This window comes from Brassica oleracea, chromosome C2, assembly GCF_000695525.1.
Source record: "Brassica oleracea var. oleracea cultivar TO1000 chromosome C2, BOL, whole genome shotgun sequence".
Taxonomy (NCBI): domain Eukaryota; kingdom Viridiplantae; phylum Streptophyta; class Magnoliopsida; order Brassicales; family Brassicaceae; genus Brassica; species Brassica oleracea.
The window spans coordinates 28,026,634-28,053,211 of record NC_027749.1 but is presented as its reverse complement, the minus strand read 5'-3'; the positions used below and the strand labels follow the sequence as shown (position 1 = coordinate 28,053,211).

The following is a 26,578-nucleotide window of genomic DNA, read 5'->3' as shown; positions in this document are numbered from 1 at the left end:
CAAAGTTAGAATATATATATATATATATTAAAAAATTAATTAAATAAAATATTTATTTACCATTTCCAAACCGACACCGGCGTGGGGTTTTTGGCCCATAGAGTGAAGCATCGGCCCGTGGACGTGCTCATCTACCGTGTTACGGGAGGCAGAGCAAGATTGGGCGATTCTAATGGAGTCATGATCCCGCCAATAACGGATGAGGCCATCCCACACATTCGTGGTGAGCTCAGCGGGTTTGCCACGCTCATACCCCTTCACGATCTAGTCACCCTTCAGTTGGAGACCATGTCTAACAAGCGAACTTTCGCCTTCGCGTAAAACGCTTTCCTCACCCTCTCATTGACCCCATGGACAAATGATATTTTTGCTGTAAAAAAAATTAAATTAATAATTAGTTTATATATATATATATATATATATATATATATATATATATAAATCAAGAAAAAAATAAAGTATATATAATTTATTAATAGTAACTTACAGCGTAAATTATGAACCACGTCTTTCTGACGTAGATCGGCGTCTTTTTTCAGTTCGGATGTGGCATGGAGAAGTAACCTTTGATCGTGTCGATTACGTCTGTTGCAAGACAATTGTCAACCCCACACCTGAAAAAACAAATTTAAAATATAAATTATTTATTAATGCTATAAAACAATTTTAAAAGAATTAAAAAAAAATTAATGTAACATACTACAAAGTTCCGTCCGGTCGATCGGGGTCTATGACTGGTAAACCTTCTCTGTCTGGCTGACCGAGAAGGTCCTCGACAGTGTACTGCGAGTAAGGAGCACTCGGAGGCACCATCAAATCGGGATGAATCTCGGCGGACATCGGAGGAGCCATCGGAGGAGGCCCAGGAGGAGGCATCGTCGGAGGAGCCATCGGAGGAGGCACATGACGAACCGATGGTGCACTAGAAGAAGGCGACCGAGAGACTCTCGGAGAAGACTGAGTCTTGGGGACAGTCTCCTGACTCGAATAACCAGGAGCTGAAGAAGAACCGGGAGCCAAAGAAGGCAGGTCTAAACGACTACCAGGCTCACCGAAAATCTCTCTGTAATGGGGAGTAAGCATGTTCTTTCGAATGCCCTGCAAAAAAATTTAATCTTTGAAGTTAACATCAACAGTATTAACAAATTCTATAATTAACAATTTCTATAAATCTAGCTAAATTCCCTACATTAACCACCTAATCAACACTAATTAACATAAAATCCGTAAACCTATCTAAATTTCCTACACTAACCACCTAATCTATCCTAAACTAATCAAATTAGAGAGGAATTAGAGAGACTTACCATTGCTACGAAATAGAGAGGAAGTGGAGAGGAAGTTGAGACGAAATGAAAGTATGACCGCTCGGGAGTATATATAAGAGATTAGATATCCTCGTAATTTCCTCGTAAAATTAAGAGGAATTACAAAGGCCCGCGTTTTATTTTACGAGGAAACAGCAAGGCCCGCGTTTTCCGGTTACGAGGTATTTACGACGATTTCAGCTTACATGGAATTAACGAGTCCCGCGTTCTTCATTTACGAGGAATTAGCGAGGTCCACTTTTCTATTTACGAGGAATGAGACGAAGCTAATTCGTCGTAAAACCTTTCGAAAATTCCTATAAATACTCACCAGTTTGCTTCTCAAATCAAAGATAAACTCACCAATTTGCTTCTCAAATTAGAAAGATTTGAAGAAAAAAAAAGGAGAAGAAAGATACTGGAACACATGTGGGCGGAGACAAGGCTAGACTTACGTAGGTCTCGCCTTGTTTCTTCCCACCTGTGATTCCAGTATCTTTCTTCTATTTTTTTTCAAATATTACAACGGTAGTCCCTAATTGGTCGTTTAGAAAGGAAATAGATTCCAGTATCTGAATACCCTACACTAACCACCTAATCTACCCTAAACTAATCATATTAGAGAAGAAATAGCAAGGCCCGTGTTTTTATTTTACGAGGAAATAGCAAGACCCGCGTTTTCCGGTTACGAGGTATTTACGACGATTTCTGCTTACGTGGAATTAACGAGGAAATTACGAGGATTATGTTTAAATCCCTAAAATCCGAAACCCCAAATCTCATCTTCCTTATCTTCTACTTCATATATTCCAAACCCCAAACCCATCTTCCCTTTAACCTCAATCTATTCTTTCCATTCCAAACCCCAAATTCTAAAACCACAATTCCTTAACTTATAATCTCAATCTCTTATTTCTAATACAAACTCCCATTACCTTACACAAAATCAAATTATATAAATAGTTTTTCATGATTAAATCCATTAATCCAAACCGAAAATTATAAAAACACAATTCCTTTACTTATAATTAATGTCGATATCTTATTTATAAATAAACTCCCATTATCTTTAATTATATATAATAAATCAAACTCATACAAATATGAAATACATTAATCGGATTCATCGACATTCTCGTCATCACTTGAAACATCATCATTTACATGAAACTCGTCTTCAACAGCTTCCTCCGTGGGATCTTCGGTAAGATCTTCATACTCGTGATTATGCGGATCAATGAGAAGGATGTCATCTATTTCTTGTTCAGGTTCCTCGACTTCATTTATCTGTTCTTCTTGCAATGGTGATTCTTCTCCACTGATGATTCATCCTCGAGGTGTAACTTTGATCACGGCTAACCAATTTATACCCGACTCTCTCATCCGTGGGTATGGAAGGAAGCTAACTTGGTCTGCTTGTGAAGCTAAGATGAAAGGCTCGAATTTGTTGTACCTGTAAAAATAAATAAAACATATAAATTAATTTATTTTGCTCAAGTATGGCGAAAAAAGAATTTGTTGTACATCCGTCCACCATTGACATCAACTACACCTAATTTGTTAAACCGAACACCTCTGTTGATGACGGGGTCGAACAATTCACATTTGAAGAGGATGCATTTCAGCTTCAATATTCCTGGGAATTCGACTTCAATAATCTTCGTCAAGATCCTGTAGAAATCGGTTTCCGCTTTCACACATATTCCATAGTTACTGGTTGCCCGTTGTCTACCATTCTCATATGTGTGAAAAGTATAGCCTCGTGTGAAATACATTTGTGATGTGGTGACCTTTACAAGTGGAGATTGAATTACTTCGTGTAACCACTTAGGATAATCTACATCATCGTCATAATCAACCTGCAAAAAAAAAGAGAACGTTGAAATACAGATCAAGTGTGAAAAAAGAGTTTGATCGACCTGAAAAAATTAAGAGTTTGAGTTAATACATGATTCTTCAACCACTTAATAAAGTGTTGATCTTTCCTTTTGTCTACGTCACTTGCGGATATACCTGAGAATGTTTCTTTGACTTGAGAAACAAATAGGCTGTAAAATCACATTTTATATTAATTAATCTTTGGCAATTATATAATTTATATTTATATGTGTTTAGAAGGGTCCATATATGTTACCTTTCAAAATAACGCATCAATGGATCCTCGCAATTGAGTAGAATATAGGTGTGTGCACTATGAACGTCTTCTTCACTCGACCACCAAACCTCTTTTGATTTTCCACCGAGTCGCCCAATCTGGCTAAAGATGTCTGGAACACCAGCAACTACATATGTTGGCGCGACACCACCATCATCATATCTTCTTGGAGCTCTTTTTCGGGTACATACTTTTGACGCAAAGTAGTACGATGTGAAGTGAGAAGTTTCTTTCATCAAACTTCCAGTAATTATAGAACCTTCAACTTTTACGAGGTTCTTTGCTTTTCCCTTCAAATATATTATGGCTCACTCATACTGATACATCCATCTGTAATGTACAGGTCCACGAAGCAATACCTCATACGGGAGGTGGACAGCTAGATGCTCCATGACGTTAATAGATCCCAGAGGAAATATCTTCTCCAAGTTACACAATAAGATGGGAATATTCTCCTGAAGCTGTTCCACGACTGTGCTCAGATCCCTGAAAAATGCTCCAATACCTTGTATATTCAAAAAAAAATTAAACACATTATTAGTCATTTATTATTACAAACTAAACCATTGTAAAATTACTGCGTTATAATATATTACTTGCAAGTGCTTCATGTACGTTTGTTGGAAGTAGCTCCACAAATGCAAAGTGAAGTAGTCGTTGCATAAAGACATGACAATCATGACTCTTCATCCCAGAGAATTTTTGACCCTTTTCAACACATCTAGAGAGATTTGAAACATACCCATCGGGGAACTTCACTTCTGATGCCACCCATTTGAACAACACCGACTTTTTTTCTGAAGACAATCTGAATATCGGAACGGGAACTTGTCCATTGCTTTTTATATGTAACTCACTTTTTGAGAAAATATCCGGCAAGTCCAACCTCGATTTTATGTTGTCTTTTGTCTTCCCTGGGACATTCAATATTGTATTCATGATGTTCTCAAAGAAATTCTTCTCTATATGCATCATATCGAGGTTGTGGCGCAAAAGAAGATCCTTCCAATATGGCAACTCCCAAAATATACTCTTCTTGTGCCAGTTGTGATGAACACCGTAAGAATCAGGCATATTACGAGGGACATGCCAATTACCACCCCAACGAACTGTTTCGTTAGCTCCGTAGTAGTCGATTTGCGCTTCAATTTGTTCTCCAGTTAGATATGGAGGAGGAGTGTCTCTCACAACCCTTTTGTGCCTAAACAAATTCTTGTTTCTTCGGTAAGGATGGCCAATGGGAAGAAATCGACGGTGACAATCAAACCAACTTGTCTTCCTACCATTCTTCAGTTGAAACGCATCTGTCGTTCCATTACAATATGGACAAGCTAATCTCCCATGTGTAGTCCATCCAGACAACATCCCATAAGCAGGAAAGTCACTTATGGTCCACAAAAGCATCGCTCGCATCGTAAAATTCGTCTTCGTTGAACAGTCATACGTCCTCACCCCTGTTGACCACAAATCCTTCAACTCTTTTATCAGTGGTTGTAGGAAAATATCTAGAGACCTTTTTGGATGGTTCGGACCAGGTATTAATATGGTCAAGAATAGCAACTCCCGTTGCATGCACATCTCCGGTGGCAGGTTGTATGGCGTAAGAAAGACTGGCCACAATGAAAATTGTCCCCCTGACATTCCGAATGGACTAAATCCATATGTGCATAATCCAAGATACACATTCCGGCTATTGCTAGCGAAATCTGGATGTACATTGTTAAAATGTTTCCAGGCTCTTGCATCTGATGGATGAGTCATCTCACCATTCGTCTGAGTATGCTCGGCATGCCATCTCATCTTTCCAGCAGTCTGCACTGATTGGTACAATCTTTTCAATCTGCCAGTAATTGGTAGATACCACATCCTTTGGTACGGTACGTTATTACGTCTCCGTTCTTACGACTTGAATCGTGGCTTCTTGCAGAATCGACATTCGTCTAACTTCTCATCATCTCCCCAGTAGATCATGCAGTTGTCGATGCAAACATCTATCATCTCCGAAGGCAACCCAAGACTATAAACCAGGTTTTGAATCTCATAATAAGAATCAGCAGACACATTGTCTTCCGGCAAATACTCTTTAAACAAGTCTGCCCATTCATTCATGCAACTTTCAGGTAGATTGTGATCAGTTTTAATATTCATCATTCTAGCAGCCAACGACAATTTAGAGAGACCTTCTCTACAACCGCTGTAAAGTGGCTGATTCGCCGCATTTAACATTTCATAAAAAGTTTTTGCATCTATATTAGGTTCTTTATCTTCATCATGAGCTACGAATGCATCAGCTACCATACCATGAACCCTATCATAATCTACCATCTGCTCCTCCTGATGGTAACTATGTTCATTCTGCAAATGATTATCAACCGGTTCTTCCTGAAAATTGCTATTACTACTACTAGTTTCATTCTGATCATAATTATAACCTTCTCCATATTGAAACCAGATATAGTAATTTGGCGTGAAACCTCTATTTATTAAATGCTTCCAAACATTTTCACGATTTGCCAATTTCGAATTGTTGCATTTCCAACAAAGACATAACATCTTACCACTTTCTTGGGCGAGCGGCGTGGAATCTGCTTGATGCATAAATGTCTCCAACACTGCACGGTATTCTTTCGTTACTCTCCCGTTAGCATCTCTATGCATATACATCCACCTCCGCAACTCGAAAATATTCCCAGAGCCCGACATTTCTTTCTTTCACGTTTTTTTCTTTTTCGTGTTGGTGTGTTTAAAATGATGTTCAAACGTCCATATTTATAAGAAATTTCTGAATCTGGTAGTTGTAATTTTGCTAAGAATTTACGACGACATTTAGTTAGGTGGCCGAAAAAAACGTGTTACAACTACAAAGTTGGTGGATTCAAAATTTCCTCGCTAAGTAGACCTAAAATATTTTCTTGTAAACTACACGCTAGATTTACGTCGAGTTTACGAGGAAAGCGTATTTCCTCGTAAAAGCCACGTGACATTACATCGACTTTACGACGAAATGATTTCGTCGTTATTTTACGAGGAAATAAAGCTGATTTTATATTTCCTCGTAAGTTCCTCATAAAGTCGACGTAAATTTACGAGGATTAGTTTTCCTCGTTAAGTTTCCTCGCTAAACTTGTGTTTTCTTGTAGTGAAGATTCTTCGAAATATCTAAACTCTCAAGTTTAGTCATCAAACCGCAAACGTTCATCAAACCACAAACGTTTAAGTTTAGATTTGATCTCACACTTTGAACAAACAAATAAAATTATTACATAGAAATATGAACTCTCAAAAGTTAATCCACGCTTTCAAATCGCGAATCAAAATCTAGTATGCAATTATGTAAGAAACAATCTCTTTAGAAAAGATTATATATTTTTAATGGGCTTGGTCCATTAACACAATTACGTGAGATTAGGGCACATGCACTTCATTATATATTGATACAACAAAGTTTCATAAGAGGTTAAGTGTGTGATGGCCGTCTAATTTCAAAACCCTAAGAGAGACAAAAGGGTTTGTCAAGTTTTGAGATTTGATCTCAACGGCACTAGCATTCCGTATCGATCCAGTTTATGTGTGTGGATACCAGTAGATGTACGACGTTTGAAGTGCTAAATAACCTCGGTTTTGTTCTTGTTATTTGTTCCCCTGCAAAACAATCAAGTATATTCAAAATCAAAACTTTAAGATTTAGATTTGTTTCAATATTGCATGCAATTCTAAGCATATAGAATTCATAAGTTAATTATAGATCTTTATAAACCAATATGAATTTCTAAAGTAGTATCACAGCCTACTGTTTAATATTGAAATCAGATCTTGTTTAATCTATAATTTGGTAAAGATAAATAATTATAGTAATTTAGATTGTTTGAAATCGATGTGTTTGACACGTTAAGAAGAACCTAGTTTGACGGTATCGTCGATTTCTAAACCATATATTTGTCTTTATTGAATAAAAATATGTGTATTAATTAATGTTTTAATAAATATTGAGTTTCAGGAAAGATCAATATCACATATATATATAAAGTATCTAAGATAGAATTTTTTTTAACACCGGTTAATTATGTCATTACAAATTATAAGAAACGTTAAATAGACGATACTACAGCCGATATATCTACTTGTCTTGGATCTTCATAGGACGGTTCAGGTGATGCAGTTAGGCGTAGGTGTTCTTAAGGCATGTAGTATTTTCGGTTGTCGAATCGTCTATGTAATCTTTCTCGTATCATAATTGCAAGATCATAATAAATCAGCATTAAAAAAATCTACTTGTCTTACGAAGATTTTCGTCTGACTGCATCACCTTGAGCCGCCTTATGAGATCTATTACTGACGGTACGCCTTACGTTATACCGAAGATCTTTTCTAAGCATTTTCTCCAATATTCTGCATAATCAGTATTCTCCAGAGAATTGAAACCCATACCTCATGGTGTAGAAGCATTAATGAAATCTTGATCAAACCAGTGTACCAAAGAGACTTATGCAAATAATATGTTTTTGCGTAATACTTGGTTTTATTCACGTGTATGTAAAACTGTCAAGTTCATGCATAATTATTTAATGAGGCAGCTAATGAATTATTGTAAATATGTCTGTGTCTGATTGTAAATTATATGCATGTGTGACTAATGAAACCGATTGAATCAAGTGTTTGGTTCGATTGGTTTAATACAATTGATTGGATCCAATTGGTTTAGTCTGTTGTTTAAGTTAGAAATCTAATTTGATTAGATTTAAAAATAAAATAAGCTTAGTAACATAAATAATAAATAATTTTAATCAGATTAAAATTTGTTTAATTATTTATCATCCAACTTAATACATATAAGATATGTAACAATTATACTTATTTTATATTTGATATAAAATTATAAATAAAATAATTTTTAGTATTTTGATGTCTACCTAATTTTATCAACTATCAAGGCTCGTTTCGTTGTAAGATGGGCTTGCCAAAGCAAGGTGTCTGCAATTATATGAGTGACGTAGATGGTAGCGGTTACTATATAAAACAAGATTGGTTTACTTAACTAAGCTATCAAAACAATTTTGGGCTTAGAGACATATGCTTGATAATACATAAGATGATGACTGGCAGCTAAGAATTATATTTGATATAATTAGCAAAGTGTTGCTTACTTAAATAGCTAAACATTCGGGCAATGAACCAAAGTTCACTCGGATTTTAGCGAAATATGGATCTTGGATTATTATATTCAATTTGAAGAGAATGTTTTGAATATAATATGTGTTTTCTTAACTATTGAGATTTTCTAGTTCCTTAACATATTAATATTTGCTATTCTTCTATTCAAGCAATGTTAACTCCTCACAATACTTTTTCACTGTGATTCGCCTTATAAAGGACAAATTGAATGGATTAAATTTCCTCGAATGGTATCGAAACCCGATAACTGTTCTCAAACAAGAGGGTAAAAAATTTAAAGAAAAAGGTAAGCCAAGCTGGATTGCGAATCTTAGTCAGTTTGATTTTCTCCTAAGTTTAACCACCCTACTTGGAAAAACTGAAAAGGAAGAAGACTTTTGAAACATCGTCTTCGAGTATTAATGCTATAGAAGTAAATGTTATTACTTCCAGTCCTACTTCTTGGGTATTGAATACCGGTTGTGGTGCTCATATTTGTACGAATATGGATGGCCCAAGCAACAATAGAATTTTGAAGAAATGACAAATGGACCTGCGCGTGAGAAATGGAGGAAGAGTTGCTTCATTAGCCGTGGGAACTGTTCATTTGTCTTTACCTTCATGCTTAGTTTTAGAACTTAAAAATTGCTACTATATAACTGGTATAATTATGAACTAGATTTTGATCCGCGCTTTGAAAAACATGATTTTTTTTATTATAAACATAGTATGATATGAATTAGTATTTTGGGATTATTGTACATTACTATGTTACAAAATCGTATTATATCGAAGAAGATAATCTAATTAAAATTATATAATTTATGAATTAGTTATTTAAAAAATTTAAATGTACATTTATATATATATATATATCTTAAGCCTAGGCATTTACTCAAATCCAAAAACCCTGATCGGCTCACGGTCCAGGAAAATGTACATATTGAATAGTTTTTTCGACCAATAGATCTTGGCTCGGTACGGATCGTATCCAAGAACCAGTCGGATGCCCAAAGTACATGAAATGTTTTGTGTATATTTGGTATATTTGAGTATTTCAGATATGTTTTCGGTATTATAGATATTCTTTTTTTGGGTTTTTGGTATTATAGATATTCTTCTTTTGGGTTTTCGGTATTATAGATATTTTTTTTTGGGTTTGATTTTTCAGTTAAACTTTCAGGTAAAATTTCAGATTTTTAAAAAATTTGGTATTCAGCTAAACTTTTAGGTATTTTTGGTTTCTTGGGTTATATCTCAGGAAGTATTTTAGATCTTTTCCAGGTATTTGAATATATTTTGGGTATTTGTTGGGTTTTCGAATATTTTTCAAGTTTCGGATCATTTTTAAGTTTTCGGGTACTTGTAATCTTTTTAAGATCTTAAATATCTGAACTGACCTAGACCTGCTACGTACCCAAATATTACATGTATTTTATATTTATTTGAATTATGATTCCAAACCGATCCAAATATAAAAGGAACCGACCTAAACCTGAATAAAACTTTAAAAAAAAGTCCCTACAATAAAAAAAAAAAAAAAAAAAAAAAAAAATGGGCCAACAACAAAGATAATTTTAGCACAATTTTTCCATGTTTTACTGGATGCTCTACCACGATGAGGGAAAAGAACAACCAGCGATGGAACCACCACCTAAATTTGAACGGGAACACTAAAAAAAATAATCACATGTGAACATTACGAGATGGTATTTACCTTACAAAGTATGGTAGTGGAGTCAAAAAGCGAGTAGATCGGTTTTAAGACCTCAACTTGAAACAACCATTGCCCTAGACTATTCTCCACAAAACATGATTGTAATCTATCTATACCATTAAAACCGAAGTACTTATTTGAGGTCCCCTTGATTTTTGAATGTATTTACAGCAGTGCCATTACTTTTATGGAGTAATTTAAGGAAATAATCAGTTATTTTGTTTAATAAATTATATTAACATTAAAATTAAAAGTAATGACACTGCTGTAAATACATTCAAAAATCAAGGGGACCTCAAATAAGTACTTCGGTTTTAATGGTATAGATGTTAATATAATTTATTAAACAAAATAACTGATTATTTCCTTAAATTACTCCATAATACAACCTATATATCTATTTGCCCTCTTTACAAGATTCAGTCAATATTTGAACGATATTTTTTCAGTAAACTTAATTATTCATACTTATTTGAAAACGAATAATACACTTAATTATTTTCTAATGATACCATGCATGTAAAATATCCACTACAAGAAAACAGCGGTATTCTGACGGACATTCTGACGGAAAATGAAATCCTCGGAATTTCCTCGGAATATTCCGAGGAAATTCCGACGAACTAGTGATCGATCGATGCGTTTTTGGACATATCCCCATCGATCGATCACATTGTTACGCTTTGGTCCATCTTAGTGATCGATCGATGCGTTTTTGGACATATCCCCATCGATCGATCACATTGTTACGCTTTGGTCCATCTTAGTGATCGATCGATGCGTTTTTGGACATATCCCCATCGATCGATCACATTGTTACGCTTTGGTCCATCTTAGTGATCGATCGATGCGTTTTTGGACATATCCCCATCGATCGATCACATTGTTACGCTTTGGTCCATCTTAGTGATCGATCGATGCGTTTTTGGACATATCCCCATCGATCGATCACATTGTTACGCTTTGGTCCATCTTAGTGATCGATCGATGCGTTTTTGGACATATCCCCATCGATCGATCACATTGTTACGCTTTGGTCCATCTTAGTGATCGATCGATGCGTTTTTGGACATATCCCCATCGATCGATCACATTGTTACGCTTTGGTCCATCTTAGTGATCGATCGATGCGTTTTTGGACATATCCCCATCGATCGATCACATTGTTACGCTTTGGTCCATCTTAGTGATCGATCGATGCGTTTTTGGACATATCCCCATCGATCGATCACATTGTTACGCTTTGGTCCATCTTAGTGATCGATCGATGCGTTTTTGGACATATCCCCATCGATCGATCACATTGTTACGCTTTGGTCCATCTTAGTGATCGATCGATGCGTTTTTGGACATATCCCCATCGATCGATCACATTGTTACGCTTTGGTCCATCTTAGTGATCGATCGATGCGTTTTTGGACATATCCCCATCGATCGATCACATTGTTACGCTTTGGTCCATCTTAGTGATCGATCGATGCGTTTTTGGACATAAATCCATCGATCGATCCGTTTATAAAAAAACATTCGAGATTTTGAAACCCCAAACACTAGTTCCTCGGAATTTCCTCGGAATATTTTCATTTAACCGGGCAAACAAGCCGCCAAATATTTCGGGAAAATTGAAATTGAAAATACTGAGAGAATTTCGACGGAAAATATCCGTCGGACCCAAGGTTTTATAAACTCCAAACACATCTTCTTCCCCATTTCTCTCTTCTTCCTCTCCGGCGATCTCTCTCTCCTTCCGGCGTTCTCCACCTTCTTTCGCGACGATCTCTCCGGCGAATCCTTTCATTCCCTTACAAATCATGTAAGGACCCTATCTCACTCTTTTAGGTCCTATTTGTTAGGTTTTTAAGGAGATTTGATGATTTTAGAAGGTTTTTGATAGATTTTTGTTAGGGTGATTGGGTAGGATTGTGATTTGTTGTGTAATAGGTTTAGAATTGATTTAGAACTTGTTTTATAAATTGTTTATTATTTTTGTATTTACAAAACGTTTATATAAATTCGATTTTACAAAACGTTTTTGTATATAAATTCGATTTTTGGATTTATAAAAGATGATTTCATATTTTAAAATTAATTTTGTATTTATAAAACATTTTTTGATTTATAAACACTATTTTTTTATTTTTGTATTTATAAAAACTATTTTGTATTTATAAAAAGATGATTTCATATCTATAAAAATATTTATATTTATTAAAACTAATTTTGTATTTATAAAACATTTTTTGATTTATAAACACTATTTTATTATCTTTTGTATTTATAAGTACTATTTTGTATTTATAAAAAGATGATTTCATATCTATAAAAATATTTATATTTATTAAAACTAATTTTGTATTTATAAAACATTTTTTGATTTATAAACACTATTTTATTATTTTTTGTATTTATAAAAACTATTTTGTATTTATAAAAAGATGATTTCATATCTATAAAAATATTTATATTTATTAAAACTAATTTTGTATTTATAAAACATTTTTTGATTTATAAACACTATTTTATTATTTTTTGTATTTATAAAAACTATTTTGTATTTATAAAAAGCAACATATTACTGCAAGCTTAAAACTTTATTAATCATAGTTCCATCATTATTTGGTAAAAATAAAAATATTTAAATTCATTCAAAACATCACAAAAATATACTACAATATATTTTTGATATTTTTAATTTTATTTTAATTTATCTGAACTATCCGGTATTTTATCAAAAATACTAAAAATGTCATTTTTATCCGAATTATTTAAAATTATCTGAAAAATGGGAACCAAACCTAAACCAAATTGAACTCAAAAGTTTATCTATTTCCTCCAAACATTGTTATCTGAAGCAAGCTAAAAACCAAAATAGCTAAACTGAATTCAAACTCAAATTCATAAATAATCGAACAGTTCATATTTCTTTTGGATTGAAAAACGGAAAAACCAAAAACCACAATTGAACCAAAACCAAACAAAAAAAAAAACTGAAATAGAACCGAACACCAAACATGCATGCCTAAACAAATTAGTAAACAAACAAAAGGGTTAATAAATTATCAACACATGAATTTTTTTTCAAAGAATGTAACAAAATCTTTCTTTTGGCATCTCTTAAAAATTTATTCTCAAAAATATGTAATTTAATTTCTAATTATTATAACATATCAATAAAAAATAAAAATAATTTATTTTATTATAAAAAATTAAATATGCTATGAATGTTTATAATTATATTTTAATCAAAAATAAAATTTTAAATTGATTAATTTTAGGATTTTACAAAGATTTTAAAAGCTTATGTTACAATCAAGTATTCAATTCTATCTCAAATCTAAAATAAAAATATTTTCTCTATTAAAATAAAAGTCATGATTTATTTCATGTGTGATTTTATATTTGTAACATCTTTTTTTTAATGTATGTTTTTTAACAAATAATATCGTGACAATTAATTAACTTAATATAAATGAGGATGTTATACAAAATTTAAATACAAAACCTAAACTTGAAAAATTACAAGATTTATTTTAAGATTTATTCAATATATCATCCATCATAGTTTTGATATAATAAAATTTAAATGTGATTCTATGTGCTTTAAAGCATTTATTTATTAAATACACTGTTTCATTTATTTTGTTAAACCGAATTGTAAGTAAATTACTGTATTTTTTCAAACATCCATCTACTGTATATAACAAAAGATATACAAATCAGCAATTCAACCGATCTAATAAACAAACCGAGAACATTATAATTCACATGAGATGATATTTATCAAATAATGAATCTGATAAGTTCTATATCAGAATTTGTCTCTCATGGATAATGAAAAAATTGGTATAACCTCTCAATCTTTTTTCGAATTAACCTTTTATATGGTGTTTTTTAAAAAAAAAAAAAACCTTTTATATGGTGTATATAATCGTATATTAAAAACCAATTTATTCAATATTTGAACCAAATTTATCGGTTAGTATGTGGAGAAATCAAAATTTAAAAATCAGTTTTTAAGTCTATATCAAAATAATTGTAAGATCAATGGTTATCTGTATTTGAAGTGAAAATCATTAAATTATCTATAATTAATTAATCATTATACTGTTTCTATACCATACAAACCAACCGAACAATAATTATGGAAATATAATATATTTCGAACGTCTAAAATCACTAAATATCTAATAAAATCATTTTTACATTTTCAGGAATACAACTAGTCAGTTCGATTGAGAGATTGTACCAGTTTTGTCATTATCCATAAGAGACGAAGACTGATATAAAACTTATCGGATTCATCGTTTCATAAATGTTATCTCATGTGAATTATAATATTTCAGTTTGTTTATTTGAAATGTAATGTCCGGTTAAATTGCTGGTTTTTATATCTTGTGTTATATATAGTAGATGGATGTTTGAAAAAGTACAATAATATGTTTACAATTTGGTTTAACAAATTAAATGAAATAATGGGTGTATATGTCATAAAAGGAGTGTATGTTAATGAACAAATGCTTTAAATCACATAGAATCACATTTAAATTTTATTATATCAAAACTATAATGGATGATATATTGAATAAATCTTAAAATTAATCTTATAATTTTTCAAGTTTAAGTTTTGTATTTAAATTTTGTATAATATCCTCATTTATATTAAGTTTAGTTAAATAAGAATTTACTGTCACGATATTACTTATTAAATGAAAACATACATTTAAAAATGTTCGAATTAAAAAATACACATGAAATAAATCATAAAATATTTTTCTTTTTGGTTTGAGATAGAAATGAAAACTTGTTTTAACATATACTTCTAAAATCTTTAGAAACTTATTTTTGAAATTAATCAATTTAAATTGTTATTTTCATTAAAATATAATTAAGAATATTTATATAATTTTAAATTTTTATAAGAAAATAAATTAGTTTTAATTTCTAATGATATTTTAAAATAATTAGAATTTTAATTTAATATTTTTCAGAAATCAATTTAAAAAAGATGCCAAAAGAAAGATTATGTTAGATTCTTTAAAAAATATTGATTTGTATTTCAAATAAAAAAAGTTATTGGCAATGTTATAATTAAATTATGTAAATATGCTTTTGTATGTTTGTTAGAAATTAATACCAAAATATAGATTTATATTGTTTTTGTCAACAAACATAGTTTATTCAAGGGTTTATAATTTGTCTATTTCCTGAAGAAATGATGGCCGTTAAAACGGCGTCGTCACGTGACAGGCTTAAACAGTAGGTTGGCGTTAATTATCTGGCAGCCCTGTTCGGGAACGCGCTAGACGTTAGTCGGACGGTCGGGTTAGGCCTAGCGCCTAAAGAGAAAATCGGGGATTAATCGGAAATTATGCGGGGCGGAATTTTTAGATGGTTTACTATGTTATAAAACATGTTAATCTTTAATTGTGTATAACATTAATACATTTTCATGTTTAAGATTGTATAAAACACACAAATAGAATATATAAACTTAATATAGTGTAATTTTCATCAAAATTATGAATATAAATGATATTTATAAAATTTTAGATCAAATAAATAAATAAAAATATTATTAAAAATAAAAAAAATAAACAAAAAATAAAATAAAAAAATAAAAAATAAATAAAAAAATAAAAAAATAGATTAGGCGGCCGACTAGGTGGCTAGGCGGTCATTTAGGCGGTTTAGGAAGAAAAAAAATCGGATATCCGATTTTTTAAACCGATTTGACGCGTAACGCCTAGACGGCTAGGTGGCGAGTTTTAGAACAGGGTCTGGCAGCCGGGAGGGAGAAAGGGAAGTGCCTTTGATCTCTCTTCTCCTCAGTGGAGTGATAGCGATTAGATGGCAACAGAGGATGTGAAGAGGAGCGAATCGGCAGCAGTATCAACGATCGTGAATCTGGCGGAGGAAGCGAGGGAAGGAGTCAAAGCTCCGAGTTATGCTGTCCTCAGCATCTGCAAGTCTCTCTTCGCCGGTGGCGTCGCTGGTGGGTGTGAGTCGTTTTTTTCCTCTTCATTTCTCTTATACATGAAAGATATTGATGTAGTAGAGTCTGGTTGCTGATGATCAGCTGTCACATTCAATGCTTGTTTCTTGGGTTAATGTCTGAATGGAGATTGCGTGTTCTTTTTTTTTCTTTATTATTAATTAGGTCACGAACTGCAGTTGCACCTCTGGAAAGGATGAAGATATTGCTTCAGGTTTATACTCTCTGCTTTTCTTTCTTGGAGCATGTAAATATATATGGTAGGAGACTTAACCTGTTCGTTCGTTGCCAATTACGTAGGTCCAAAATCCACATAACATAAAGTCTAGTGGGACAGTCCAAGGGTTGAAGTATATTTGGAGAACGGAGGGGCTTCGTGGTCTGTTCAAAGGAAACGGCACCAACTGTGCTCGTATTGTTCCTAATTCTGCTGTCAAATTTTTCAGCTATGAGCAAGCTTCCAAGTAAGACCTTCTCCATACTCTCTTCGATTCGATTCTACTCAAATTTATATATTTTCGTCTAAAAATCTATGCAATATCTCTCTCTGTGTTAGGGGTATACTGTACATGTATCGTCAGCAGACAGGAAATGGTTAGTTGATTTCAGCATAAGAGTTTTGTAATTCCCTGTTGATCTGTGCATGATTTTTTTGGCTCATGGGTTTATTCAGAAAATGCACAACTCACTCCTGTTTTGAGGCTTGGAGCTGGTGCAACTGCTGGCATAATAGCCATGTCTGCGACATACCCTATGGATATGGTTCGTGGAAGACTAACTGTCCAGGTAACTTTTTTGTAATAGCTAGAGCCTTACTAGTCATCTTTGTTAACTCTGCAAACATTGATGATATTTCAAACAGACTGCGAACTCTCCTTATCAATATAGAGGAATTGCACATGCTTTGTCAACTGTCGTGCGTGAGGAAGGTCCACGTGCCTTGTACCGTGGTTGGCTTCCATCAGTGATCGGAGTTGTAAGTCACATTTCTCTTTTCCCCATATTCACTACTAATTCATCCATGTCATGAATGCAGGTTCCTTATGTGGGCTTGAACTTTGCTGTCTACGAGTCTCTAAAGGACTGGCTAGTTAAAGACAATCCATTCGGACTGGTGGAGAACAATGAGCTGACCATTATAACGAGACTCTCTTGTGGTGCTATAGCTGGAACGGTTGGTCAAACGATTGCTTATCCGCTGGATGTGATTCGTAGGAGAATGCAAATGGTGGGGTGGAAAAGTGCGTCCTCTGTTGTTACAGGAGAGGGGAGAAGCAAGGCTTCGCTTGAATACAACGGTATGGTTGATGCATTTAGGAAGACAGTTCGTCATGAAGGCTTAGGAGCATTGTACAAGGGTTTGGTTCCCAACTCAGTGAAGGTTTGTTTCGTTTAACAAAACCCATTTTTCTTATAGATTACACATTTTGTTCTCAAGAGTGTATGGTCGTGTTGTTGGTATAGGTGGTACCATCAATTGCGATTGCATTTGTGACATATGAGATGGTGAAAGACGTTTTAGGAGTTGAGTTTAGGATATCAGACTGAGTCAGTTTGATGATATCTTCAAGAAGAGAGCACACTTTCTATTTTTGTAGCCGAGGAGACAGAAGAGAAGCTCGAAACTTAGGTGCTTTTATTTGAATCTCCTGCCAGCATCCGTTGAAGGGATGAAAGGCTATAGGGCTTTAGCCAGACTTTCTATTTCTTTCATCTTTTTTCGTTCTTTCTTTCTATTTATAGATTGAGTGTTCTTCTGATAATCAAATAAGTGAGAGGCCAACTATAGATAGCAAAACCTATTTGCTACTACTGAGTTTGTGCTTACAGGTTTTGGTTGTCTTAAATTTCCATTATTTTTATCTCTTATGGATTAGTTGAATAATTCATGTGTGTTTTTGAAGAGTGCGTGCCGTTTTAGTGACCTATCAAGGAAATGTGTAGCGTCTTTTATGGATCAAACGGCATATGGTTTCATTGAATTGTAAAGCACGAAACAAGACGTACCTTTATTTTGCTAAGCATGTGGCAGGGTTAGTTATGTCTGAATAACTCTGAACACGAACACACGTACACGAATGTGTGAATACATTTATATTCCTCCTAAGATACATATTTATAATCAATCGAAATTAAAATGATAACGAAATGGTTTAATAATATGGGATCACAAATCATTTATATGCAATCTTTCAGTAAAAAACAATAAAGAAAGCAAAAATCAGATACTGTGACACTTTCGTGAAGCCTGAACACTTCGAGTCGTATAATTCTGATGAATCTTTGATGAAAAATGATATCCATCATCATGATCATTGCTTATGAGTGCAACTTAATCCTGCGATTTAAATAATTTATGTATTTATGTATAATCATTAATCAAGGTAGTAGTAGTTGTACGTACCATTTAAGCATTTTGATGGTGCATTTAGCCATCTGTTTATCCACCTTCTGTAACGTCACGCCACCGCATCTGAGAGTAATCCCCACCGTAAGAATCTTACGCCTTCCCACAGCCAATCCCAGCTTCGTTTTAACTGTCACCTTCACCACCAACTTCTTACTCTTCATCTCCGCTAAAAGCATCTTAACCGTCGGATCATCCACCTCTTCTCTCTTCACTTTAACCGGAACGATCACAACCGTCCGATTCCCCGGCTTTTGCACAAACCCTTTGACTTCCGTTGACCCTAGACTCGTCTCGTAATCGCCATCTCCTACGCTCACCGCCACGTCAGCGTCGCCGTAATAGTACCGTAGCTTCCCGTTGGGATTGCTGAAATCGAGCCTCGCAGAAGCCTCCGCCGTCAAGTGCGACAAACCGTCGCGGGGTTTCCCGTTGGAAAAGTTGAAGTTGCTGACGCGGAAGGAGGCGAGGAGTACGACGGGGAGTCTCGGGCTGTACCATAGGAAGAAGACGGAGACGGCGATGATAAGGAGGAGGATGAGTATGGCGATGGTGATGCAGAAGCAGCAGCAAAAGACGCGGCAACGACTCCACTTTTTCTTCTTATCCGGATAAAAGGACGGCGGGATCATAAACTTAGGTGGCCGGCGACGAAGCGTGGATGAAGATGATAATGCGTTTGGAGTTTCAGGAGGCGCGTGAAGCTCATGGTAGCCGGGTGGTTTCTGAAGCACCGGTTTGAAAAACATCTCTGCCGCGGCCATGGAATGCGTAGGACTTGTGTGATCTCTGTTCTTCTCCATGTATATCAACTATAGTCACAAAATGACTCTTTCATCATTTGATTATTTAAAATTTTTATATATGATCTTTCGTCTATAAAATACAAATAAATGATTGTACGTAATCCTACCAACATAAAGAACAACAAATATTTTCCGACACTTTGGCCACTTACTGAAATTGTTAACCTGACCCTTTGGCTCTCCGGAACTTGAACTGCTCAATGTTTTCACAAGTAACTTGCAGTGTAACACAAACAGGCTCACGTTTACCGGTTGAGGGAAGCACGTTGATATATATATATATATATATATATATATATATATATATATATATATATAATAAATGATATACATAATAAAACTAACATCTCGTATCACTCAATTTTTCTTCAAAATAAAATAACGGCTTATATAAATAATTAATACGCTTTAGATAAGTTTAATGTATTTTTTTAATAAAATAACTTCTTAACTAAAATGAATTATACGTTAAAACTTTATTCTATTTTGAAATAAAAATAAAGAAATGAATAAAAATAGATTTGCTATCCCTTTATAGAATGGTAAACAGAATAAGTTCGGAAAATTTTACACAAATCACATGAAAAGTACTCTAATTAAAGCCACCATAAACTACTACGTCCCCTTGTCTCTAGTCCATTCGCTTAGAAAATATAACTAAACCTATCTATCATCACCAGTCAAGTGGTTACAGATCAGATCGCACTCAGGAATCTTTTCTGCTCAAGGATGATATTAGATCAATTTCTGCTCGGAATGTAGAGAGCTACAAATCTAAGCAAGCGGCTAACTGACTTTCCACTACAAGTAGACTACTTGCAGTACGTATATAAGTGATATGTTGAGTAAACAGTTACCAATAAAGCTTCGTTCTCCAGCCGTAGTTTCTCAGACTCATCGCTCAGTTGGCGTAGTTTTGACCTCAGAGTCATGTTCTCAGCAACTAGTGCGTCAACCTTAACAAAATATAATGCTGCTGCTTGTTGCTTCTTTGTACTTTTTTAGATTCGTTCTAGTTAGCCAAGCTTTGAATTATGTTTGATGCTATGGGTTTTTCCAAAAAAAAACTTTTTGAAGCTCTTAATTAGGATCGGATTAGCTATATAGCAAATGGGATTTCAAATTCATTTGTAACCAAACCTTCGTTGCCATGTTAATTATATTTACATTTCCGCCCAAAAAAGGATAAAATTGAGTATTGGTTAGTCGTTGAAAGCACTAGGGAAGCATGAGGTGAGGAAGAGCTGTACCATCGCTCGATTTTAGTTGGGTTTGTTATATATATATATATATATATATATATATATATATATATATATATATATGTTGAAACTATTTTTTGAACAATACGAATAATGCATTCATATATATGTCAAAAATGAAGTTTTATTTGAATGAGAAATGAAAGTCTAATGTGTGTGATTTGAGAATCTTGTATAAAGTAGCAAATACATATGCATTAGATATTTGATCTTGGATTTTGGTTTTGATTTGTTAGTTGGACTTCATGTTCATTAACTTAAATCAAATATATGTTGATCTTTTATATTGATAAAATATATTAAAAAAATTTGTTTTAAAGTATATTATTTTGTTTGAATTGGTCAAAACAATAATAATTTTATTCTTTAATTTTTTGGTCAAAATGTGAAATAAATTCACATACTAATTAATAAGAATTAAAATCTCCATTAGTGCACCATGGAAGTTTCATTTTTTTGTTGAAGAATGAAATTTGTGTTTCTCAATTATTTTTCTATAAAAAGGCTTGTAAACATTATAGAAAAAATAGGCTTTGAACAAGAAATCACTTTCTCCTACTTTGAATAGTTATGTTAGTATTTTTTTTTTTTTGAGTCTAAGAGAACAACACAAAATTAGGTTCGATAGATTCTGTTTTTCGGTGATGATAAACAGAAACAATGCTGCAGTTGTATCATGTGAATCTGAGCGTTATGAAACCGTCACACTACGGAGCGTTTAAAGATTTAAAGAAAGAGATTAACCATCTCAACTCTGCAATTCTTCTTTATTCTTATATTTCGGTATTGTAATTTTAATTTAGGTTCTTATTATTATTTACAAATATCAGTTGTCCTATAGTAGTAAAATAAGGTTCCTACAATATATATATATATATATATATATATTTTAGCACTTTTTTTTTTAAGGTGGATGCAGTCAAGAGAAAAATACTCTAAAATCGAGCGATGGTAAACATAAAAAATATATATATGAACATTAAAATACTCCAAAAATGTGCTAAATTTTTTTTGTTTTAGAGAAAAATATAGAAATGAATATAGATGTGGATTATAGATGACTTCAATCCGTGTTGTCAAAGGAAAAAGAAAGATGACTTGAATCCGTTTTTGCCAACTTAAATTGATAAGATTAATGTGGTTCAAAAAAAAATTGATAAGATTAGTATTTTAAGGTTCCTTGTTCGAATTCCTCCTTTAGGTTCATATAGTTCTCGTATCATCCGCAGAAGTCGTAATTATCGTAAGCCAAGATCAACGGTTTGAATGATCCTTTTTCCATGTATGCATGTTCTTTCTATGTTCCCTCACCTAGACTAGACATAGAGAGGATACGACAAAAGAGTTGGATTATACAATGGGTTTTATAATGGATCCATATTATAAATGGGGCTTAAACCTTGCATTCTATAAACACCACTGAGTTGGATTTCTAAAGATAAGAGTAGCAACCAATAAGACCACGAGGAACATCCACGTGTTGCTATACGAAACCTTGTCTAGTCAAAAAGCGCAGCTGAAAAGAAAAACGAGTGTGGAGAAATTAAAGAAGAAGAAGAAGAATAGATTATCTGGTGTGTTTCGATGGCGATGACAGTAGCAGCTTCGTCCTCTGTGGCAGTGATGATTCCACGTGTTACCTCCGTCTCCGCCAGCTTCTCCGCCGTTCCTTACCTTCCTCCGCTGCCTCCTCGCTCATTTGGCCGATCCTCTTTCACTGTTCCGCCGAAGCTAGTTTCAGGTTCGGTATAGTGGTTTAAATTCAAAATTAAGCTCGGTTTATAATATAATCTTGGTTTAATAGATCTTGTACGGTTTAAATCGCAGGTAATGGTTCGCAGAAGGGTGAATTGATGAAGATGAGAGCTTCTTCATCAGATGAGACCTCAACGTCCATTGACACCAACGAACTCTTCACAGACTTGAAGGAAAAGGTAAGAAGCCATTGCTTGAACTGAGTTGGACTTGGATTGGCTTTGCGTTTTGTTTTGATTATCAGTTACGGTGCAGTGGGATGGTCTTGAGAACAAGTCGACTGTAATAATATATGGAGGAGGAGCCATTGTTGCTGTTTGGTTATCTTCCATTGTTGTTGGTGCCATCAACTCTGTTCCCCTGGTAACAATACAATCTTTCTAAGAAAAAACTTTTAGTTGTAGATATCAGAAAGTGTAATGGGTTTGACCCGAGTGATGTTTGTTTGTTTTGAGTGTAGCTTCCCAAAGTTATGGAACTTGTTGGTCTCGGCTACACAGGATGGTTCGTCTACCGATACCTCCTCTTCAAGGTAACATAGCTGCGACTAAGGTTATAAAATCTATAAAAGCATCAATGATCTGACATTAATCAAATTATATCTGTTCATCCTTGTTTCAGTCAAGCAGAAAGGAACTGGCTGAGGATATTGATTCCTTGAAGAAGAAGATCGCTGGGACCGAATAGATTCTTTTTAAAATAATAAAATAAACCATCTTTATATCTGGAATTTTCTTGTAATGTGATTATTGTACAATCTCCCTGTTTCAACAATGTATATTGTGTAGTCTGAAACTATTATCTTAGATCCACTGGCAAAGAAATCTATTTAAAAGCTGACCCCAGTTCCGCTGGTGAAGATGATAAAAACATGCATGAAAGAACGATACACCATAGGCAAGTAAAGATATCATGATTGCTTCAGACGCACGCAATCTAAGTACTTGTTACGAAAAAGGCTGAAGTTAACAAATTCAGAAATATATGGGGTTTTTTTTGCTTAAAAAATACATGGTTTGTTCTTAAGACGAATAAATAGAGAGTTATGATATACTTTATTCGTTTCACAAAAGAGGGTCTTAGACATTACACATTAAAAAACTGATTGAAATGTATTTATGTTTCCATTAATATCATCTATTTAACCGATAACATTTTAGATAAATAAATTTATTTATAAGATCAATGCATTTTACAATTAATACTGAGCTGAAAGTAAATATAAATTACATTAAAATTGTAAAACAACATTTTTTGTGTAACAAGAAAAAATGCTAAAATGACATTTAATATGAAACATGGCGAGTATGATATCTCTTCTTACTCATACTGAAACGAATTATTTAGAGTTCACAAACGAAATGATTTGACAAAAAGAAATGAACTTTATGTTTCTTAGCAAGAACAAGAAATTTTAGAATTTGTTAAGAAGACTAATAACCGCCAGAACTTCCAACGACGACGTATGATCGAGGATGATCTGAACCGAACCGAACCGTTGGGGTGCACCTGCCAAAGATGCGTGCTTTAAGAAACCAAAAAGACTTCTCAAACGTGGAGAGATCTCAGCCGTCCATCAACTTCCTGGTATCATTCCCGACAATTTTTTCAAGCAATCCTCCGCCGTCCGATGACGAACTCACTTGATTCTTTCCCGCCTGATTTCGAATTGCGTTCCAGTCTCTAAGAGGAGAAGACCACATTGAGTCCGTACCGACGTCTGAGAAATTTACCGATCCAGATAACGAATTCTCTTTCGAACTACCGCCGTGGTCAGCGAAACTGACAGCAGATCTGGATTTTATCATCTTTCGTTCCCAAATCCCAACGACTCTCAGGCGCTTTTTTCTTGAACGGACTTGAAGAAATCAGCGGGGAGCTCAGAAGCGTCGATCACCAATTCACCATGGCCGCAATGTTAAGAAAGCCGTGGAAATTTCCAGAAGAACGACGACGAGAGACGGAACTTTAACGGTGGCGGTTGGGAGGAAGTTACTCAGGAGGAAACGTACGGTTCCGATCAGATGATCGCGCAGGTAACCAACAGAACAGATCTCGATGGAAACGCCAGAAGTTTTGCTGAAGAGGAACTCCGAAGTAACCTGGAAACGAATTTGTTGTTCCATGTCGGATTCTTAGCGCCGATCCGATCAATCCGAGTCCTGAGCTTGTTGGAAGAATCATCCCAGACGGATGCATAAGTTTGAAATCGCCGGAGCTTCCCTGTCCTTTCGCCGAGATGAGATTGATCTCAATAACGTGCGATTACTCAGCCTTCTCAGTGTTTCCAGCTTCCAGCTTCCATCTTCTCTCTTTCTTCTTCTCCTCTTTCTCTACATTCATCCTTTGCTTCTCTTTCTCTATTGAACCTGGCCACAGTCTTCTGAGTATGCATGCTTCCTCTGCAAGATCCTCGTCCATTGTTTTCAGAGTTGAGTATTCAAACCACTTCACCCACATTTGCCTTCTCCGGTCTTTCTGTTTGTGGTTATTCCTGCATCAAACCAGTCCCAAGATCTATGTAGAGTGTAGACATTGCGTCTCGCGTTGTGGTAAGCCCATACTTTCACTATAAGCTCTAGTAACCATGAGTAGAAATGTGACAAAACTAAAAATCAAAACCCAGTTGGATAGATCTGTTTGGCAGAAGAAAGAACGAGTTTCTTACTTTGGTCAAACTCAGATAACAACGGTTTGTTTGATGATGCTCTTCATATATTTGTGCATCCAAAGAATCCACAAGCATCCTACAACACAAGACAAACACTCTCTAACTAAGTACTCAGTTTTTTCCCATGAGGGTCTGGTTGAGACGATCAATGAAATGGGTTATAACAAGCAAGCAAGCACCTTGAAAAACATGACAAACTCTAAGAAGGATCTTGTTGGTAATACCCAGCTCGGCATCACAGACCATGTATCCCCATCCTCGGGCATTGGAGACAGTGAGTTCATATTCTTGACAACGTGCATTTTCTTCAAAGTTTCATTTTAAGCAAACCTTGATTAAAATCCCACATATTTCAAAGAGTCGGGTATATTATGAGGTAAAAGTCTCAAAACATAGTGTTATGAGACTACATTTTAAGAAATATGTAGTTTATCTGCAGTTCCCAGCATTTATGGCGTCACAAAACGACCAAAAGAGTTTCTGCAGAGGATTCATCGATTCCACGCATGATGTGTCTCATTTGTGCCTTCCAATGTCCGAAATTTCCCTCATTCAACTTGATGGGTTTTTGGACCATCATCAACTCCTTTATCGTTTCCATAGCTTTACAAGAAGTTAATTTGTAGATGGATAAACTAGTCCAGCGAGGTGACCCGTTTTGACACTAAATGAAAAACCAAACTTATGTAAAACAATTTGAAAGAACAGCAGTTCCAAGAATACTTTCTTCTTATATTAAACATCGTTTTGAACAATTTTACTAGATATATTTAATCCGAGTTACTCAAAAAATCCCATTAAAAATATTTGGATTTATAAATAATATAATAATACTAATTAAAATCCATGCGTTAGATTTGTAATTTAAGAAATTTTAGTTTGATTTGTAAATCACATGTGGGTTTACAAATCAATTAAAATACATGAACGAGAATAACATCCTCTTAGTGTTTTTTATTACAGATATAATGTCAGATATGTAAAACACCTTTTATCTGTAAGAAGAACAATAACAATAATCGGAACATATAGTCAAACAACTCCAAGAAAACATATTTTTTACGAGGGCAGTATTCGTTGTAAATTCGTCGTAAACGGGGTGTGATATATGGTGTTTTTCACATCATTGTATAGGTGTTTTCGTATTAATTCGAGTCCTTAATCCGTGTCAGTCTAGTCCTTTTTGATTTTTTACAGGTCTGGAGTTGGTAGAAGAATGAAAAGAGGGTGCTTGAAGAGAAGCTGTCTTATCGGAGCATTTTGCGGAGAACACTCAAGACGAACAGTCCCGAGACTGTCCGCAAGCAGAACAAGCAGACGGAGTGATCCCGAGGTTGTTCCCGACAAATAAGGAA

The 26,578-nt window shown here is 34.4% G+C and overlaps 3 protein-coding genes and 1 pseudogene across 4 annotated transcripts; 2 read left to right on the top strand and 2 right to left on the bottom strand.

Moving 5' to 3' along the window:
* The first annotated feature begins 16,112 nt into the window (after nt 1-16,112).
* LOC106325182 (mitochondrial adenine nucleotide transporter ADNT1-like) lies at nt 16,113-18,228 on the top strand. 2 transcript variants are annotated; one of them, XM_013763207.1, is made up of 8 exons: nt 16,113-16,326; nt 16,488-16,536; nt 16,623-16,786; nt 16,879-16,916; nt 16,996-17,108; nt 17,185-17,298; nt 17,359-17,703; nt 17,787-18,145. In XM_013763207.1, the coding sequence occupies exons 1-8, from the start codon at nt 16,178-16,180 to the stop codon at nt 17,868-17,870; spliced, it is 1,056 nt and encodes a 351-aa protein (XP_013618661.1). In that variant the 5' UTR covers nt 16,113-16,177; the 3' UTR covers nt 17,871-18,145. The 2 variants fall into 2 exon arrangements, with proteins under 2 accessions (XP_013618661.1, XP_013618660.1); XM_013763206.1 differs by lacking the exon at nt 16,879-16,916 and having other exon boundaries at nt 16,996-17,272; nt 17,787-18,228.
* Nucleotides 18,229-18,571: 343 nt separating this feature from the next.
* On the bottom strand, nt 18,572-19,533 carry LOC106326345. The gene is made up of 2 exons (XM_013764346.1): nt 18,727-19,533; nt 18,572-18,660 (listed from the first exon to the last, which is right to left on the bottom strand). Exons 1-2 carry the CDS (start codon nt 19,530-19,532, stop codon nt 18,642-18,644), a joined length of 825 nt encoding a protein of 274 aa, XP_013619800.1. The 5' UTR covers nt 19,533; the 3' UTR covers nt 18,572-18,641.
* A 2,703-nt stretch (nt 19,534-22,236) lies between these two features.
* Nucleotides 22,237-23,388, top strand: LOC106324862 (protein CURVATURE THYLAKOID 1A, chloroplastic-like). The gene is made up of 5 exons (XM_013762857.1): nt 22,237-22,538; nt 22,625-22,731; nt 22,808-22,915; nt 23,013-23,084; nt 23,174-23,388. The coding sequence occupies exons 1-5, from the start codon at nt 22,382-22,384 to the stop codon at nt 23,237-23,239; spliced, it is 510 nt and encodes a 169-aa protein (XP_013618311.1). The 5' UTR covers nt 22,237-22,381; the 3' UTR covers nt 23,240-23,388.
* Nucleotides 23,389-24,117: 729 nt separating this feature from the next.
* LOC106323909 lies at nt 24,118-24,814 on the bottom strand (annotated as a pseudogene).
* Between the last annotated feature and the right edge of the window lie 1,764 nt (nt 24,815-26,578).

Excerpts from the sequence above, each read along its gene's own strand:
- LOC106325182 (XM_013763206.1), top strand. The coding sequence starts at position 16,178 with ATGGCAACAGAGGATGTGAAGAGGAGCGAATCGGCAGCAGTATCAACG. Across the intron at positions 16,787-16,995 it reads AGCTATGAGCAAGCTTCCAA|AAAATGCACAACTCACTCCT; the intron begins GTAAGACCTTCT and ends GGGTTTATTCAG. Across the intron at positions 17,704-17,786 it reads TGGTTCCCAACTCAGTGAAG|GTGGTACCATCAATTGCGAT; the intron begins GTTTGTTTCGTT and ends TTGTTGGTATAG.
- LOC106324862 (XM_013762857.1), top strand. The coding sequence starts at position 22,382 with ATGGCGATGACAGTAGCAGCTTCGTCCTCTGTGGCAGTGATGATTCCA. Across the intron at positions 22,539-22,624 it reads TCCGCCGAAGCTAGTTTCAG|GTAATGGTTCGCAGAAGGGT; the intron begins GTTCGGTATAGT and ends TTTAAATCGCAG. Across the intron at positions 22,732-22,807 it reads TCACAGACTTGAAGGAAAAG|TGGGATGGTCTTGAGAACAA; the intron begins GTAAGAAGCCAT and ends GTTACGGTGCAG.
- LOC106326345 (XM_013764346.1), bottom strand. The coding sequence starts at position 19,532 with ATGGAGAAGAACAGAGATCACACAAGTCCTACGCATTCCATGGCCGCG.